A 20,238-nucleotide genomic window follows, 5' to 3' on the forward strand; every position below is an offset into this window, starting at 1 on the left:
GTTTAGAAATGCCCTCATCCTGCATGAAGTTTCCCAAAGGCTCTTTGTCCTTGAAAACAGTGAGACTGAAACGGCATAAACTCCCATGGGTCCCAGCTTTCTCAGGAACCAGAAGAATCAATATATACCTTAAAATCAAATGGGGGTTATAAACACTACCTGTCTTATAGTATCCCCTTCCTGATTGCTTATAGTAATCATTTTGTCTTCGCCACCTAGAGCCAGAAGGTTTTCAGTACTCCAACAACCACATGTAATCCGCTTAGTGTGCTTACCTGAAAAAGAAAGAAACTTATACAACACAAATGAACACAACCACAAAAAAATCTGGGATGCTCTATTTGGCTACTCACAGACTGTCAGCATGTGAAACAAGCTTATCAGAGCAATTACAAATTCAAGAATCAATTTTTTTTTTTTTTAAATCTTCTACTCCCAGATGGAAGTCTTTTGACCTTATAGGAACTTCTACAGCCCCTGTGTTCTTCCATTTCTTTGCATCAGATTTCTGGGGACTGTGCTATTTCCTAACCTTTCTGCCCAGAGGTACTCTAAGCAGGTAAGAAAAAGTAATTTAGCAACAAGAACAACCACACAAATCCTTTGAAAACTGTAAAGCAAGAAAGATAACACAAGTTGCCCATAAGGCAGTATCAGGTATATATATTTTTAGCTTCCTCTGGTAAGTACAACAAAACAGAAGGTCCAAGCTGAGTATGAGCACATTTTTAACTTCTATATTAATATAAAGAACTAAAAAGGGATCTAAGTATATTAGCAAAATTTCACTTTCAGATGGGCAAGCTTAGTTTCAAAATAATGCATACCAAGAACAGGAATCTTGCGAGAAGTCTGACGGTTATATATAAGTAAGTTTCCCTTTGTTGTTCCAACAGCAAGTAAAGTTCCAACTCGAGACCATAATAAGAAAGACATAGCATCCCTAAAATAAAGAAAAATGTTACTTTGTGTAGTAGATATGGGTTCATTTCCGCTCTCTTCCCTATAGACAGAATGTTTATGTAGAGTGCAACAGTTAAGTGGAATAGATTCAAACCGAGCTTATTTGTTAATCCAATGCCTGACTATTATGTAGGTCTCAGGAGAGTTTTAAGTCTGTGGCCAAATTCAGAAAGGTAGGGATTTGCACCTAGGCCTTAGATATCTCCTCCCATCCTAAGACACTCTGCTTTGCGAAGAGCATTTTAGTGCCCTTAAAAATCTAAAATAAAATAATCCTAGCACCACTAAAATCACTTGCCCTACGTTTAAGCTCCCTTTGACTTGTGTGAAATACTCTGGAAAAAACGTGGTTTATGCAGATACCCAAAAAGTTCACCCATCCTTGTTGCTACCACAAAGTGGAAACATTGAAGAGAAGCTCTCTGGGGACTTTGGTACTGTTGACAATTAAAAAGGAAAGAAAACTTCTATCAACCCCCAACCCTCCATCCGCAACAAAACACTTCAAAACCAGAAAATCATACAAAAATAATTTAACAATAAATTGTAGCATATCAGTTATAACAATATATGTGCTACAAGGACTCAAATAAAAAGATGATTTTTGCAATATATCCTCTACATCAGCAAGCCTTTTAAAAAAGCTTTTTAAGAAAATAAAAAAGAAATTCCAAAGATGAGAAGTCCTTGTGGAAAGAAATGGGACAGATGTTTGCCAGCTGTGCATATTCAACTTAGTTGTCTACAAGTCTCCCTGTACACTTAACAGACAAACAATAAAGTTCCTTTCAGAGGGTAACTCAGGTATACCAGCTACAAGTTCACCTTTCTTCACTACAGTGGAAGCCTCAAGTTTGATTTCAATGTTAGAAGACCCAAATGATTTTACACCACGTGAATGGGCCTGTGGTTCACATGTTAGTACCTGTTCCAACTTCTGGAATAACAGATTAAGTAAGAGGCTTCTCAAGCAGCTGGAAGACTATTGGCTTGTACAGGTTAAATACAACATAGACTCTACGCACAGAGAGAAATCAAAGATTACAATGCATTAATATGATGTCCTGATGGCAATTTAACCAAGTTAAAAAACATACTGCATCATTCTACCTTGCATCAGGTCCTAAGTTGATTTAAGAGATAGCATAAAGAGCAGTAGCTCACAGCGGTCCACATCTTCAAATAAAAATCTTTCTTACCTCATGCCACTGTCTACTTGGCTTGTTTTGTTTGTGTTTGCATCCCACAGAAAAATTGTACTAGATTTGTCTGTGATTATTGCTAAAGTATCTCCATCCTTATCCCAGTCCATAGCAACACAGTTACTAAAGAAAAAAAACATAGATTTTCATTAACAATGTTAAAATAGGAAAACCTTCATATAAGCATGCTTGTTTCTGTTTAAAATGTGTATCACAAAAGTTGAATTTTATCCTAATAGTGATAACTAGAGATAATTTACTCTTCAATCACAGTAAAAGGCTGGAAATAAGAATTCAAAAGAACTACCTAACCTAAGTAAGAAGACTCACTGGTGGGCATCGAAAAGTCAGTACTGTTCAAACTACAATAAGCAGATGCTAATTATTTCAACAAGCTTTTAGGACATGTAGTTACTACACAAGTTTTTTTCTCTTCTTTGCCTTGCCGTGAGAATACAATGTTGTTTTAAAACTGGCTTAGATATTATATGTTTCCCTGCAGGAAAGGGTCACATCTGTCCATCAACAAGGTAATGCTTTCCATGTCCATCAATAAGGCAGACTCCCCTTCACACCACTCTCACCAATCCTCATAAGAGTGGGGGATCCCCAGTCCAACATAAGCTCTTCTCAGAGTTCACCACTGTGTTTGCACCTAGGGAGGTTTCCTCCTGACCATATCTAGCCTGTTCCTCTGGAATGATTGCCTTTCAGGAGCTAGACCGCACACGTGAAAGTCCACCACTTACTACATTTCACCTGAAAGGAATCCCGTTCATACACTCTGACACCACTGTCTGAGGTGAACAAAAGTGCGATAAGCACAAAAAAAGAGTAAGATTCACTTCAGAAGTACACTCTCCATCTAAAGTAAAAACGCCAGTGTATACAGTATGCCAGTGACACAAGCAGGGGCACTAAACTAAAAAGGTCTTTCCTCAGTAAGGCTATGATTACAAATTACTAGAAAACTAACTGTAGCAAGAACACAGTCGCGATCAGCGTGACACAAATATATTGTATGCAACCTTGTTAGTTTTTTTCTTAATTGAATAGATCTTTTTCTAACATTTTAATGAAGCAGATTGAATTTAGAATTAATAAGGAGTGCTTTGGGTAGGAGAATACATTTTTCTGACTATCCTCAATAGCTTATTATGAGTTCAGCTTTTACTGTCTCAGATTACATACATGCTCATCAGTTGGTCTTCTTTTCCAGGTATGTTCACCAGAGGTAGTACCTCTTCCTAAAAAGTTCTCACATTATATAAGCACCTCACCAGAAAAGCAGCATTTAAAACAAAAACAACAAAGAAAATAATTTAAACCCATCTGAGTACCTACCCTGGTAAGCTGATTTCATTTCTCTTCTGGCCATGACGATCAAAAATTTTCACAGTATGATCACCCCTAAAAAAGATTAGTATATAGAATAATTCCCTTTCTTCATCAGTGATTTCTATGGACAAATGCAATAAATATTTGTCATCTTACCCTGTTACAGCAAGGAAATTTCCCAAAGTTTTCTGCCAAGCAAACTGCACAGGGGAACCAGACCAAGCTTTTTCTAATAGACTGAATACTTGCTGGGAGACAAAAAAAAAGTGAGAAATTATGCATCTTAAAATAATGAGCCTATAATAATAAAAAACTTCCCAACATGCTAGCAACCATGAGTACTGTGGAGGGGAAAAAAATTTACAACCCTCAAACATAACTTCTGGGTGATTCTAATGCACCGAAGTACCAAAATTCCACAGAAAATTATTTTGATTTGTGCTGGAAAAAAAAAGAAGTTTCTGGTGCTAGGTGTCTGCATTGAAACTATTGTGACTCTATTGAAAGTATTATTTTTCTCTTACAGAGTTACTGGAATTTAAAAATTTCATAAGGTACTCTCCCCTTCATGTCCAAAGTCCAGAATATTTAGTTCTCTAAATTTCATGGAAAAGTCTGGGACCAGAAAGCATTCTTGGTGTGTACAACACAGAAGGTTCAACATCTACATTTTTAAATGTATGTAACTATTTTGTCCTCTCTGAATTGTTGGGTCTTAAAAGCTAAGACCTCAAAGCTACTCAACCATAAAAAGGGATTCTGACTTCCTACTCAGAGAGTTTCTAAACTTCTTTTTTTCTTGCACACTACCTACAGGTTTTTCTAAAATTTGAGTGGAAGACAAAGCCCACAGCTTTTTCCCTCCCACTTCATCAGATGAACACCAACACCTGGTGCCCACCAAACGCTTACCTAAAGGTCCCTCATCCCTTCTGCTGGGTGAATGTAAACTGAGGTGTTCTTTGCATTTTACTCACAAGAAGTATAAAAATATGAGAACCACGTAACACAAGCACAAAGAACACCTGACAACTAGGCTGTTTTTGAAAAAAATTTAATTAAATTTGTAATAAACCAACGACGAAGTATATCGTTTTGGCAGTGCAGGCAAGCTCCCGCGCACTGTACAGTAACGATCAACTAACCCCCGCGAAGTGGTTTGAGCAGGAAACTACCCTTCGGGCCCACTCACTCAGCCGCTGCCCGAGGGGCCTCTCGCCCCCCGGTGCTGCCGGGGCCGGTACCGCGGCACCGCCACAAGGCCACGGCAGGACACCGTCCCACAGTACCAGCTCCGGGCGGCGCAGGCAACTGCCGCGGACAGACCCGGCCTGGCCGGGGCTCCCGGGAGCGGCTCTCGCTCCCCTCAGGCAGCCCGCGCGCGGCGGCGGGATCCCGCCCGCTCGAGGCCGGCACGCACAGGCGCTTGCCGACGCGCCCCGCTCCCCCCCCCAGGCCGCAAGCACCGCCCGCCCGCAGCGGGGCCCATTCGACGCCCAGGCCCCGATCGTGCAGCGGGGAGCGGGAACTACAGCCGCGACCGCTGGCCCTGGGCGCCACCGTGGGCTGGGGCTCCCCGGCGGCCCCCTCCTCCCGCCCGCGCGTACGGCGGCCGAAGAGACTCACCTTCATCGCGCCCACCGCCCGCTGCGCGGCGCCCTCTGCGCATGCGCCTCCCTCCCGACCCGGCTGATCCGCGAGCCCGACCACGCCCGCCCACGGCGTCGCTGTCACCCCGGAGACGGAGGAGGGCCGGCGCCATCACGGCTGCGGGGCGGGGCCACGGGCCGCATCCAATGGGGAGGCGCGCCCGAAGGGGCGGGGGCGGGCCTGTCTTGTGGGGGACACGAGCCGGAGGGCTGTGCGAAGCTGTGGCTGCAATACGTTAAAGTGCTGACAGGGAAACAGAGGTTTTCTAAAACCACAAGTCCAACACGAGGAGCAGCAAAAGTCACATTTCTTAATGAGACCTGTCAAGTCGCGGATACGGGCACACAAAAGAGAGAAAAAAGGCGCTGACTCGATAACTGCGTTCAAGTTCTGTTGCATTCTGTATTGGGTTGCAAACACTGCAGGTTTCACTGCTTAGTAATTTATTTTAAAACAATAAATAGTGCACCGAGAGCATTAACACATTTAAAATTACAAATGTACAAAGACTTTGGGTATCAGATGCTTCAAACGTTCGTAAAACATTCAGTGAGCTCACATCTTCCCATCTTCCATCACAAACGCACACAATTACCTACTGTTCTGAAAACAAAAGGAGCAAGGCACAGAAAAGCAAATACAAAAAGACTTTCCAGACCGTTCAAAGCAATTCGGTGTAACAGCATAGGGCTCCAGAAAGGCAAATTATAAACTCTCTGAAAAAATGATATAACTGTTATATAAGGTAACTAATTGACACAAACCTGTGAGGCACACATAACTCTCCTCTAAGATGCTGAACATGCTCATACGGTGGCAGTTCAGCATCTCGCAGGATTTGGCTCTTTACATTTTGAAGCAACTTTACTGGACAGATAGACAATTGTTTTATTTTATCTTATAAAATCATACTTTTCAAATTAGTGCAAAGCTTCATGTAAAATGTAATTAGTCTAGATGTAATGGAATGCTTCAAAAATTCCAAAGTGCAGACATTAAACCTAAATTGCTTAAGTTCTAATCACACTTTAGAATTCTTCCAATAATTCATGCTTACAGATTTCTCCTTAAACATAGCAAAGTAAATATAAGAACCAAAGTAGAGAAAAAGGTATGATGTTCCACATCTCACATAAAAAACTTTGACAATCCAAAAAGTACACTGGATGTCAAAAATCTCTGGCAGAAATTATTAAATAGCAGATTTCTGTTAGCATAATAAGACAATATTTAAAATAAGCCTTTGGTTAAATAAAAAGTTTGCTAAACTAGGAATGATGATAAAAGTGCAAAAGATTCACCAAATACACATCTTCATTTCCAAGGCTGGCATCACACTTGCCATTTACAATGGTTTGCATTGTTTTTTTTCAGCCTGCATTGTAATAGCTCAGATACTTATGGCAAAACAAGTTTATTATAGGCAAATTAAATATATGGGGTCTAATCCTGTAACTTCTTTCACCCAGAGACAGACTCAATTTTATCAGTGGAAGTAAATCCATACAGCACATCACTGCATGTTTGGGGGATAAAGACCCTGAATCTGTAGCATTTATTTATTACAACAAATTCACAAATGAGTTAACTCATTTCTTAGCACTTCCTAAACAGAAGAACAGAAGTCTTCTGCTGGCAACTGGCTGGTTGCTGCTGATTTTCTTACAAATAGAATTCTTGCAACATACGGGTAACAAAGATGATTTTTTTTAAAAAGTGCTTAGTATTGGTCCGTAAGAACATGTACATGTTAGCTTGAGACCAAACACTCGGTGTGGTTGACATCCCACACCTTGTTACTTATTGGTGCACCGATAGTTTGCTTGAGGAAAAAAGAAATAGTCTATGGAGAATGTCATCTTCATAGAGAAAATAATTTACAGTTTTACAGTCACAACACATGCTCCGGCTCTTCCTAAGCACAATGGTGCAACCTGTAAGAAAGAAAAAAAATGTAGTCAGCTTTAAGTATTTTTATTTTTTTTCCTATAACTGACATGTAGTTAATGCTTATAATAATAGTTGTACAGCTGCAACAGTGGCAATATCACCCACACTGTTAATGTGACATAAAAAAATAGCAAATTGGTCCAAAATTGGATAAAAAGCCACAGAAAAGGTGAAAGTATTTTATATGATAGAGTGAAGCACTTTAGAAGCAATAGCCAACCCCAAGAATATGAAACAATACTTATTGATAATTTCAATTACTTGGTATTACAAAAGAAAGAATCCTTTGTTGTGGTACAAACTAGACATCTGAGCTAAGCAGTCTGACAACTGAGTAACGGTTGGCAAAATTATGCACTTTTCTCTCAAACAGAAAATGCCAAACATGATAGGGCAACCTCTCCTTTTTGCTTCAGTATTTGATAAAATCCTGCTAAGAGTTCTTGAAATACAAATAATTTCCCAGTCTCTATTATTTTTTGTAAACAGAAATTATTTCTGGCAAGAGCCTTTTTGCTGCGATTCTGTTGGATTTGCAAAGAGGAAGGTAGTTTCTAACGTTCAGCTTCCCCTTTTAAACTTCCTAGTATTGGAGTGTGTTAGAATATCACACTAAGTGCTATAGAGATTATCCTAAAGAAAAAAAAAAAAAGGTATTTATGCCAACTCCCCTATTTCTTTTTTTTTCGCCAGGAACAACAGAGTTATCTCGAGCCACCTGTGGCTCTGACAAACTTCAGCTGAGAAAATTCCACTACCGTCTTTGGCGTTGTGTGCAGATGAAGCAGCGGCAGACTGCTGACATAACAAGAGGAAAGGAAGGTACACAGACACTTCCAAATCCCCCAGCGAAGGGTTCAGAACTCTTATGTGTGCTGGGATCATGGGACTGAGCAAAATACAGATGGAAAGGATACAAAGGTACATACAGATAGTTACCACCTAGACATCATGTGGGATTCATTTAGATGCAACAGGCAAGAAGCACTGTTCTCTTCCTCTGGTACACATTTTATTTTCCTTTAGCAGGTCAAGTAATGCCGTGGGTTATCATTACAAGTACTGCCACTGAAGGCCTCAAACTCTGATGAGCCTCCTAGATGACTTATCTTTTAAGATCTTGCAGCAGGATGAAGTGGGAAATGCACAGCTCTGTTATCCGTGTTACAAAGATCTCAATAGACAGAAGTTCAGTTCTCTTTGAATTAGCAATTTGGGGCTATTACTGAGATAGCATATTCATGGAGGCAGAATTCAGCTGCCTAAATACTGATGCTATTCTAGATGTCCTTGGACATTCATTCTTGGGTGCAACTGCACTCCAGAAGGTCTCCCATAGATGCTGTGCTGTATCTGCCAGCCTTGTGTAGACACTTTAGTGTATCTCAAATAGCACTAGATACTACAGGACAGCCTGGCCAGGCTGTCCTTGTGTGTGCTCTACCCACAGAGAGGCACATTCCTGGAACTATAAAAAGCAAAAGTAACCAAGCTTTGAACTGACAGTAACGGTTTCTGATCATGAATTGGAAGATTTTTTTTTTTTGAGCTGGGTGAAAAGAAATGGAAAAAGGCTTCCTGAAAGTTACACACACTATACATAGCATTCACATTAGAGCTAAAACTCATCTACATTTATAATTTATCTTCAGAATAGGAAGTCACGTAAACAGAACCTATATGACAGTTTGGGGAACATGTCAATACATTTTATGAAGAGTAGCTAAAATTGTAAAAGAAAATAGCTATACTATTGCCAAAGAAAAAAGGGCCGTTTATTAGAAGTTAACAACTGACTGTTCAAGACAAATCATCTTGAGATGGTAGACAAAAAAAAAAAAAAAGAGACAACACAGTAGTAAAGTGCTTTTTAAAGGAGTATTTGAAGTCTCCTTGTAAAAAGAAGCACACTTGAAATAAAAAGAAGATTAACAGTAGTGTATGGTCTGATCAGAAACTATACCTGTGTCCACTCATTTGTCTGGGGATCATAAGACTCCACTGTATTAAGGTATGTTTGACCATCATATCCTCCAACAGCATATAACTTGTCACCAAGAAGACATACTCCCACTGCATCTCTGCTAATGCTCATAGAGGCCACAGCAGTCCACATATCTGTTTTTGGATCATACCTAAAAGATAATATGTGTTATGCTGTAAAACTATTGACAAAATTCAATAGAAAAAAACGTACTGGAATTGACCCTTTCAAGGTAGTAGAAAACAGGTATTATTAACACCCAAATCTGTGCTGTCCTAATTTCATGGGACTTTCTTCCCCCAAATACTCTCTTTGAAAATGTTTCTTTAGTCATCTGGTAACATAGTCAGTACTAGCTACATATCTACTTTGTGCTGTTTTCCATATAGTAATACACACATAAACATACAGCTGGTCTGACTACATTCCTTATTTTATGTCTAAACGTGCCATTCCAGAAACAGCTCTGCTGTTACACTATAGTGGAACAAGTCTCGCTCTAAGTGGTAACAACTACATGTCACAGCACAGGCTGTTAAAGTTGAGTGTGATCCTGAAGAGCGTTACTTGCTGTGAAAGATTATAATTTTCAAAAAAACCTTTGAGCGAAAATTGATGCAGAAAAATAAATGGACATACTGCTTCCTCTTGGGCTTCTAATTATCTGTATTCCTCTAAAAAAAAATGGTATTTTCTAAGCTGTAACTTCCTATCTACAAACCTTTTTGGGGTCTTTTTAGTGCAGCTTCCATATGTTAAGTGGTACGTGCCACACGATGTATTTTGCGGTATATAGGACACCAAACCAGTTTGAAAACTATGGCTCTGTTTTGCGCTTTTGTTGTTTTGTTTGTTTGTTTTGGTTTCTGGTAAAGGACATATCAGATCTCTCAGCATAAATACATTTAGTAAAAGGAGAAGATATGGGTGATGAAGAATCACTGTAAGTGCTGGGAGATAACACGAAAAGTTTTACAACTTGGTGGGGGGGAGACAGGGAGGAGAGATTAAAGCATATTTGAGAAATACTAGTGAAGACTTCTTGCAGTGCATTATGAAGTATTTACTGCCAGTTTTAGTTCTTTTATGGATCACAAGTACTTTTGCAATTTGTAACAGTCATTCATTAATAACTTTACGTGAAGACATACCAACTTTGGAATGACTGAAATACGTGCCAGTTTCCCAATGTCATCAGGGGATACAAGAAAGAATAGGATGTTTAAGGATCCACCAGTCCTGACTGTTAACTCCTTTAAAAGTTATAATATTAAACGATACAGACTTCTCATGTGAAAGAAGTTCTGTTCCATTTTTAAAAGCATTCCATTCCAAGTTGTTTCTAGTTATCAATCATAATTCATTCAATGACATTGTTAAGGAAAAAAAAAAATCAAGATGAAGTGCATAAGGGAGAATTTGCTTTAAATAAACTGTCTTGGTAACATTTTGAATCACACTATGACTACAGAGTATGTTTTTACACATAAGTTTCCTCTGCTCAGGCTAAAAATAACACAGCTATTTTATTGGGTTTCTACTTGGAGCTCTTGCCATAAATCACTCCATAGACCAGCACGATTAGAATTACTAGCAGGATATGCCTTCATTGGGATATTACCTTTCTACGCAGTCTGACAGCCTGGATGTTAAGTTTGATGCGGGGGCATCGTGACCACCTATTGCATACAAGAACCCATTCCAGGTGGTTACACCTACACCACCTCTTCTTTTTGACATCTGGGCACAGAGGGTCCATTTGTTTGTATGAGGATCAAAACATTCTACTGACTTAAGACAAGAACTTCCATCTCGACCACCAACTGCATAAAGCCTACAAAGTAGAAAAAAAAAGGTAAATAAATATTGTTTGAACAAGACAAAGTTTCCAGTGATTTATGAAGGACTTTCAAGTTTGTTAAGAAGCAAAGTTTAGAAGGAGACTTGACTTTCAATAGAATGTTTTGTGGCAAAAACTCAGAAGAGATTTAGCTCCAATCTTTTCCTATTGTCATGATCACTGCATAATAACAATAATTTAGAGAAAAATGATTATATCTGTAACACAGCATTTATGTTCCAACCTATGCACATAGCTACTGTTTTCAGAATTACTGATATGATGTGACAGACAAAGGTCCATTTCTAGCAGGGTCAGGAGGACAAATTCAGTAGTTGATCTGTGCATGCAACAACTCTGCCCTGCCTCATCTTGGGCATTCAAATATTTTTCTGGACCTGGGCTTCAGTTCAGGACTGACAGGGCTACGTTAAGGCTCTCACACCCGCTAGGTGGCCTAGTTTGCTCAGTTCTAACAAAAAGGTTTCTAGCATTTGGTACCAACAAAGTATTTCAACTTTTTGGAAAATAAGGATAGAAGGAAAAGATTGGTTTTAGGAGCACTGCATCACTGATAAATCTTTAAAACTAATCAAATTAAACCTGATAAAGAGTTTATGCACAGAGTTTATGAGCAACTTATGCTTAGAACCAGAAATGCCCAGCACTGTTATGTTGTTGAAATGCCCACTCTGTTCCTATTAAAGGCAGGAACTCAGAAGCCATTCTAAAAAGGAAGCAACGCATCGGAAGTAAAGTCCAGTTTGAGAGATCACCTGAAATATCATCAATTAAATCCTTTCATAGCCTAAGGCACATTACAATGTGGTTATATAATCAAATAAATGTAAGATACTGTATATGATGATAGTGTGAACAATTTGTAACAGTTACTACGAAGCACTATTCAAGATGCTCTCGGTTTGGGAAACAGTTTGATTTTTCAAATATACTGACCAACAAACTTAAATTCAAACATCCTGTAAATATGGTTAAATATGGTTCTCAGTAATGATTTTAATACCCTTTTAGGAAAATACATTTCCATGGAAGTGGCCATGTTTAATAACACAACTTGTGTACTGAAGAATACTGAAAAACCAAGTTGCAGTTCCAAAAAGTTCATGACTAAAAACCAATCCTGTATGCAACACAGCATTTAAATGAAGCCTCCCACTCTACTTCCCCCCAAAACGTGACAGAGTTTTGATCACTTATGCAGTGGTTTCACATTTAGGACATGGCGAAAAACATATTAATTTCTCTATATGAAGGTTTTGAGCAAATCATCTGAAATATATCAAGTACAGACAGATATTACTAGAAAGTGCAAAAGTTACTGCTCTCTCAGCTGAAATGCAATAAATTTGCATGTACTTTTAAGCTTTTCCACTACAGGCATCTAGTCTTGCTGCCTAGATTAAGAGTCTAGGCAATGTTCTATAATAATAGAGAAACATGAGACACTAATTCTGGTGCTTTTCATCACATCTCGGACCCTCTACTGAATATACAGAAAACTTCAGACCTAACTTAGGCATCTGAGACTGCAGTGCCAAGGCAGCCCGAGGCACTCTGCCTGCTGGTTCTTCAAGTTCTGCCCTCCTTCCTGCACCCAGGGAGTATTTCCACTCATTCCTGGACTTGTTCCAGATCTCACAGAACCCTCTGCAGGTGCATTTCAGCTGTACTAATTTAGCAGGAGACTGACCTAACGAAAAAAAACCAACCCAAACTCTGAAAAGCTTTTAACTACCTTACAATACTCAAACAGCTCAAGGGAGATGCATCAAATGGTACACAGCAGGAAGAGAAAATTTGTGGTCAAGAGAGTGTAAATATTCTGCCACAACCACAATACTACTCAGCAAATCAGGTTAGCTTTGTCTGCTATGGTATTCCTGCAACCACCCCGGCAAAATATCATTTAGATAAGCCCACTACAAGGGTGGTGGAAAACTGGCAGGACTACTAAGCTCAAACGGCTGTGATCAGGAGAATGAAATCCAGCTGCAGGTGGTAACTAGTGCTGTTTCTCCCAGGCTGATACTGTGGTTGATACTGCTCAATGTCTTCATTAATTATCTGAAAGATGTAACGGAAATTAGCTTTAGCAAGTTTACTGATAATATCAAAATATGAGCAGTTGCTGATATGCTGGAGGGTTTGGTTACTATTCAGAGAGACCTAGACAGGCTGGAAAAATGTGCTGACTGTAGTATCATGAAGTTCAGTAAAGGCAAATGGGATGGCATATGCCCATGCACTGGTACAGCCTGGGAGCTGACAGGAGAGGATGCAGCCTAGCAAAGATAGACTTGGAAGCCCTGGCAGACCAGCCAGCAGTATGCCCTTGAAGTAATGACAGCTGATCCCCTTTATTCAGTGTATACAAGACAGTCCTGGATACTGTGCCAGCTTTGGGATCTCAGTACAAGAAAATCTTGCCATACTGGAACAAGTCCAGCTGATGGTCACTAAGATAATGAGTGAGCTAGAACACAAGTCATATGAGGAGAGGCTGAGAGACCTGCCTTTATGCACTCTTAAGAATACTTGAGACAGCTAAGGAGACAGCTAATGGGAGGTTATACAGAAGACATCATTCTCACAGGTATGCAGTGAAAAAGGGAAGAACAAGAGACAAGTTGAAATATAAGAAATTTCAACTAGATATTAGAAAAAAATGTTCAGTACAATAGTGGCAAACATCAGAACAGGTTGCCCAGAGAGGCTATTGAATCTCCATCCTTGGAGATATTAAAAATTCAGATATGACCTGTGCTATCTCACTTTGAAACTAGATTCAGCTTTAAGGCTGGCCCTGCTTTGAGTTGGTGTTGGATCAATGACTCCAGACGTCCCTTCCGATCCAAATTATTCTATAATTCTGTGATTCCAACCAATCTTTATTTTTGTAATAGCTTGATTCAAGTACCATTTGTGTTTTGGGATGCTATAGAACAATTAGTCCAAAAGAAAACAATGAAAATCAAAGTCTAGGAATCATGGCCTACAAATAAAGACTGAAGGAGCTGGAATTATTCAGTTCTGATGACAGAATACTGAGGAGAAGTGTCTTTAAATACAAAAGGCTGTTGCAAATAGGAAAGATGCATTTTCCATGTTCACTTTGGATAGTACAAACAATAACAATATACATCAGCAAAAGGTATTTAAAACTTGACATGAGGAGAATTTCACAGATGTTTTAACAGTTAAGGAGATTGCTTAGGGATGTTACAGAAACTTTACCACTGGAGGTTAAGAACAAGATCGCTCTGGCTATGACTGTTTTAGATGTAATTGATTCAGCTTTGAGGTAGCAGAATAGATTAGGTAACTGCTCGAGGTCACCGTCAGCCATTTCCTGTGACTGCAACATAAAATGACCTAGTTGTCTGAATATGCTTTGTATTAGGAATTAGGCATATTTTCACTGAAAAACAGCTGTAGTAATTTCAGATACCATTCCAGATTAAATTCATTCTGCTCGAGCTTACTGTTCAGAGTTAATGCAATATAAAATGACTATTCCTCCATGACTTCACAGTCATTTTGGAAGTTGACTGTTCAAGCTATCACAGTAAGAGGAAATCACTGGAATGCCAGTGAAAGAGAAAACCCATTCACTCCTTTCTGTATCAAGGCCATAGTAACCTCTTATTTGCCCATAGAGATGGTGCCTCCTAAGCAATACTGAGGGGCACTGTGACGCTTTGGGGAAGCCTGCTTGACCCAATACAGTATCTTTTCCGTGAATGAAGAAACTGGGTTCTTAATGTTATAAACAGGTATCTATCAAGAGAAGTAACAGTCATTTAGGATGATTGTCTAATTACATTAAAATAATGAGACAGAAAATGGAAGTTGCCTTCACGTACTTTCCATTTAATATTGCTACACCAACAGTGCTCCTTGGAGTTGACATACTAGCTACAAAGTTCCACTGACGAGCCTGTGGATCCCATCTTTCTACTGTATTCAGGTAGCTCCAGCCATCATGTCCTCCTACAGCATACATGGGACCTTCCAATACAGCTACTCCTAAAAAAACAGATATGAAAAACAATCGCTTCTGGATAAGGGGAAAAAAGATCACATTCTCCTAGTGACAGTCCAGTGTGCACCAAAAAATATTTAAAAACAACCAAAAAGAAATTTCCTTTTGGTAGCCAATGCTGGATATAATCTGAAGGAGAAAAGATGTTCAATAAGCAGTTGGCATTAAAACAAAGTTTCCACCCCCCCTAAACTTAACTTCTGAAAGTGTGTTGACCAATCCTAAAACACATAAAAATTTAAAAATATGTGTTCAGCCTTTACAGAACTCTACATACCAAGACCATGACGATGAGTGGACATAGGTGGCATTACACTCCAAGTTTTTGTTCTAGGGTTGTAGCACTCCACAGTATTCAAAGTTTTCAATCCATCTCTGCCACCGACAACATACAATTTATCATCTAAGACTGCAACTCCAAACTGTAATCTTCGTCCATTCATGTTTGCAACAGGAGTCCACATGTTGGTACGAAGTTCATACTTTTCAATGCTTGTAGCTCCTGAATGACAACATATGCAAGTTATAAAAAATAAAAAGGTCTGAATTAAGGTAGTTTTTATTTCAGCAATATGCTGATCCTACGGGACAGCATGACGTTCTGCAGCATGTTCCTAATTCTATGTATACAAATAATATTTTTTGACTTCTTCAAGAACTAACTGCACCATTAAAAAGGATGACCTTCTCAGTGCTTTTCAAGAGAAAATGAAGGATTTCTAACTGCTTTGCAGAATCAAGCCTTTAGAAAAACAAATATTAATAATAGGAATAGAAAAAACACCCTTGTGAAATACAATTATATATTGAAATCAGCTGTTTTGTAATATTAGGCAAAAATCTATGTGACATGAAATACTAAAAAAAGTGTTAACTTTAAAACAATGAGTGAAAGAAAACACTTCCTCTGTTGTAACTTTTCTAACTTGCCAGATTCCTTCTAACTACCATTAAACTATTGAAGTGTCTATAAAACAGAAAATCCAAGTAGCTCTGACAGAAACATTTAATAATTAGTCAAAAAGGGGGTTTTGTTTGTTTTAATGCACATACAGATCAACTTGTGCCCTTTCTGTCATTTTCTTCCTTTTCCAAATTACTTCCCACTCAAGTAAATGAAAATTAGTTTTCATTCAGTTCAGCATTTCACTACTTAGAAATCAGATATTCCCTTGATAATTTCAAATTGATCATAACTCTTAGCTTCCAGAATGTTTACAGTATTATCAAAGCTAGAGTGGTGGGTTGACCCTGGCTGGACACCAGGTGCCCACCAAAGCAGCTTTATCACTTCGCTACTCGGCTGGAGAGGGGAGAGAAAAATATAACAAAAGGCTTGTGGGTTGAGATAAGGACAGGAACAGATCACTTACCAGTCACTCTCATGGGCTAAACAGACTCATTTTGGCAAAATTAGTTTAATTTATTACCAGAGTAAGATAATGAGAAATAAAAGCAAATCTTCAAACACCTTCCCTCCACCCCTCCTTTCTTCCCAGGCTCAACTTCACTATTTTCTCTACCTCTTCCTCACCAGCAGTGCAGGGAATGGGGGCTGTGGTCAGTTCATCACATGTTGCTTCTGCCACTCCTTCCTTCTCAGGGGTAGGGACTCCTCACACTCTTCCCCTGCTCCAGTGTGGGGTCTGAACCACAGGGTCACAAGTCCTGCCAGGAGCCCGCTCCAATGTGGGCTGCTCTCTCTACAGTGCCACAGCTCCTGCCAGGAGCATCCACCTGCTCCAGTGTGGGGTCCTCCCTGGGCTGCAGGTGGATCTCAGCTCCACTGTGGACCTCCATGGGCTGCTGGCCTCACCATGGTCTGCACCACGGGCTGCAGGGGAATCTCTGCTCCAGTGCCTGGAGCTCCTCCTGCCCTCCTCCTTCACCCATGCTGGGGTCTGCAGAGATAGATCTCTCACATTCTCGTCCCTTCCTTCCATCGCAATTGCTGTTGCACAGTTCCCTCCCTTCTTCTTAAATGTGGGAACCGCGCTACCACTGTCACTGATGGGCTCAGCCCTGCCCAGCGCTGGGTCCACCTCGGAGCCAGCTGGCATTGATTCTATTGGACATGGGGGAAGCTTCTGGCAGCTTCCCACAGAAGCCACTCCATAGCCCTTCCTACCAAAACCTTGCTGTGCAAATCCCATACAGCTACTTAGGTTTTTTTAACCTAACAAACAGTGTAATTTAAGATGTTTCATGTTCTATACTGCAGAATCTTTGAATTCTAGAATTAACATGTTGTAAAAAGATCTATAATTTATTTTGAAAAGAATCAGAACAGCTCATCAAGTAATCATTATATAAGCGAATACCTTTTGTGGCATCCATTCCTCCAACTGCAAACAACACACCTACTGTAGATTTTCTAGGTTTGGTGCGAGGACTTTGCAACATAGGTCGTCTTTCTGGCAACAGATGGTACTTCATTGCTTCCATGATGAGTTTTTGACATTCAATGTCATCCCTAAAGAGTGCATTATTTTCCATATCTGCCAGAAACTGTGAAAAAGGAAGAAAATGAAACAAACCGTATTGCTATAAACCACATCAAGAATAAAAACAAGATTACAAGAAAACATTTTATCTAAAGACTTCCACTACCTGATTTTAAATTATGTATTTTCAAAATGGTCATACAAAAAAGACTAAAGATAAGCTTGTAACAAACAAAACATTCACATTGTAAGCTAAGCTGTTATGTACAAAACAAAGGAAAGCCACCTGATCTTAATGGATGATTTAAACTTAACGGTCCCGAGGAAGAAACCAAACTCTCCTAGTGTTCCAGTGCCACTACAGAAAACTGAATCAGGCTCTACCTGTGTAAATCAGTTTAATCTCATGCTCTGACTCCCAAATCCTTCCAGTCCAGAGGTGCGTAAAAGCTGTTTCAGGCACAGGCTGAATATTTTAATATATATTCTACTCCTCACTCTGACAGTGACCCAGGTCACAGTATGTCAATTAACACAAGCCTTTGCTAAAAATTTTAAGATAAAGGCTGCAAGCAATTTGACAAGTAATAAATTTTGAATCTGTCTTAAATAAAATCCAAGTTAAATAAGGACTATTAATAAAAGTTATTATGTTTAAAGATTCTGGAGTCTTTTGTATTCCATGTTTGTCAGACTGCAGGAAAAAATATATTAGTAGGCTGAGCGTCCCAGCTGTAATTATTAGAAGTCTAGACAACTGGCATTTTTCTGACCTGCAAGACATAGCCTGAGTAACAGAGAAGAGCAAGTGAAGTGCCCCCCTGGGACCTGGAGAGTTGTCAGAACGACAAGTAAAAGGCAAATGCCTGTGAACTGCCATCACAAAAGCCAAACGCTTTGTGAGTATTAGAAATGTAAGTCCACAAACCAGAAACAGATGTCATGGTTGAGCTATTGACACCCAACCAGTAACAGGTACAAAACTATTGTGAAATTAGTGATCAGGAGTACTGAAGGGACTCGCTATGAAATAGTTGTGCATAATGTGGTGTGCATATCCCTGGCTTAACGCTGCCTTAATACTGCAAAGTGGCAAATATACATCTGTGGTTCCAGAAGAGATACAGGTAAGTACCACGACTGCTAAGCCTGAACAAGTCTGTATCAGGCAGATCAACAGAAACTATGATAGAAAACATAATTAACATACATAGAGAATTTAGTAATAATAATAATAATAATAATAATAATAATAATAATAATAATAATAATAATAATAGTAAAATCTTTCAAAGCCCTTCACCAGCTACTTTTCAGAAAACTGAGCCTGACTTTTGCAGTATGCTCTGATTGTACTTAAAATAGCAAATTAAATGTTCTCATGCAGATTAGCAGAGGGAACTTAATCTTCATTCTTTACTTTCAGTATTTCCCATTGTTTTTTCTCCTGATGCAAAGCACCACTTATCATTTCTACAGAGACACTTTGTGATTACAAAACAGTAAACCAAGATCCAGCTTTTAACTGCCAGCATGCAATGCTATAAAGTTACACACAGTTAAAAAAAAAAAAAAAAAAAAAAAATTAATTCCTCCTGTCCTAAATCAGCCATTGTCACAGTTGCATGCATGAAAACTAAGGCTTGTACTCAACATGACCAACTGAGACCTACAACGTATTTTTCTGATAGACAAGCAGCATTTCATATTTAAAGCAACACCATGTGTGCATATATAAGAGTTTTGCAACAAGATGCAATCTACATTTTCTCTAGCTTCTCAAGCCCTCAACCTATAGTTTCCTCACAGCATGGACTCTCAGTCTCTGACAGCAACTTCATCTCAGTTAAAAAGAAATGCAATCTAAGATTGTTTTGGTACCCCCAAAACCTGCATGTTCCTGAAACTTAGCCTACTGTATTACTGTTTTCTGTAGACTTCACTCAAAAAACTTGAAATGGGCTTACTTAAATGAAAGCCAACTTTTTCCAAGTTTTGTTATTTACATAGCTCCTTTTACTAAAAGCATTTATGACTGAGCAGTTACAAATGATGTGTTAGCATGAAATTATATTCATCAGAAACCTGATGAAGAGAAAGGTAATGCAGATACTTAAATACTACGGATTTCTGTCTTAAAGGAAGCCAAACTAATCTTGTAACTCGGAAATTGCTTCACCGTCTTTTTCATTAATTTATCACAGATGGAATACTTGCCACCTTACAGCTTAAGAAGCCAACAAATATTCATCTTTACCTTTTGTAAGAACGAAGAGACTTAAAAATACTCAGGATACTGCTTGCATTAGCCAAAGAGATGATAAAATGCTATGTACAGAGGAACGCATAAAAACACAACCAGTTAAACTGACCATTATGATTTTTTTGCTTCCAGTGCTCCAGTTTCACAGTATTTCCCAAAGGGTTTTTTAAAGTGTATTAATCTAATATTCTTTGCAATTCTGCTTGCAACATTATTGATTTCAGCAAGTTGTTCAATTTTCTGATTTAATTTCTTTCAAATAACTTTAACCCTTCGACCGTAAAATTGGAAACGTTTTCATTATGTTGTGTTTGCTGTCAGATTGTCTAATGTCATGTGATCATGAGGCAAAACATGACTCTGAAAATGTTAAGACTGTTTTGGGTACTTCAAAATAATTTACTCAATCCACTAGTTGTTGTTATATTAAAATCACACCTTTAAAACTTTATTTTGTTAAGGAAAATCACAAGTAAAAAGGCAACAAAAATATTGTATTAGAAATACAAGTATATATTTAGAGAAGACGTGGAAAATTAAA

At 38.9% G+C, this 20,238-nt stretch overlaps 2 protein-coding genes across 7 annotated transcripts in view; both read right to left on the minus strand.

Annotated features, from left to right (window-relative positions):
• The window catches only part of WDR19 (WD repeat domain 19), a 42,928-nt gene extending 37,763 nt beyond the window's left edge, over positions 1-5,165 (minus strand). The window contains exons 1-6 of one of the 2 annotated variants that reach the window (XM_082050313.1): positions 5,130-5,165; positions 3,660-3,751; positions 3,510-3,575; positions 2,163-2,288; positions 828-943; positions 160-275 (exon numbers count right to left, since the gene is read on the minus strand). In XM_082050313.1, coding sequence (XP_081906439.1) covers positions 160-275; positions 828-943; positions 2,163-2,288; positions 3,510-3,575; positions 3,660-3,751; positions 5,130-5,135 — 522 coding nt within the window. In that variant the 5' untranslated portion in view covers positions 5,136-5,165. Of the gene's footprint in view, positions 1-159; positions 276-827; positions 944-2,162; positions 2,289-3,509; positions 3,576-3,659; positions 3,752-5,129 lie in introns of those variants that run through there. The other variant, XM_082050314.1, reaches the window with a different exon arrangement.
• A 366-nt stretch (positions 5,166-5,531) lies between these two features.
• KLHL5 (kelch like family member 5) overlaps positions 5,532-20,238 on the minus strand; it is a 59,735-nt gene continuing 45,028 nt past the window's right edge. For all 5 annotated transcript variants that reach the window (XM_082051844.1, XM_082051845.1, XM_082051846.1 and 2 more), the window contains 6 exons: positions 17,312-17,498; positions 15,268-15,492; positions 14,812-14,974; positions 10,709-10,921; positions 9,067-9,238; positions 5,532-7,087 (listed from right to left, as the gene is read on the minus strand). In XM_082051844.1, coding sequence (XP_081907970.1) covers positions 7,031-7,087; positions 9,067-9,238; positions 10,709-10,921; positions 14,812-14,974; positions 15,268-15,492; positions 17,312-17,498 — 1,017 coding nt within the window. In that variant the 3' untranslated portion in view covers positions 5,532-7,030. The remainder of the gene's footprint in view (positions 7,088-9,066; positions 9,239-10,708; positions 10,922-14,811; positions 14,975-15,267; positions 15,493-17,311; positions 17,499-20,238) is intronic.

The sequence above is a fragment of the Streptopelia decaocto genome (assembly GCF_964273445.1).
Source record: "Streptopelia decaocto genome assembly, chromosome: 4".
Taxonomy (NCBI): Eukaryota; Metazoa; Chordata; class Aves; order Columbiformes; family Columbidae; genus Streptopelia; species Streptopelia decaocto.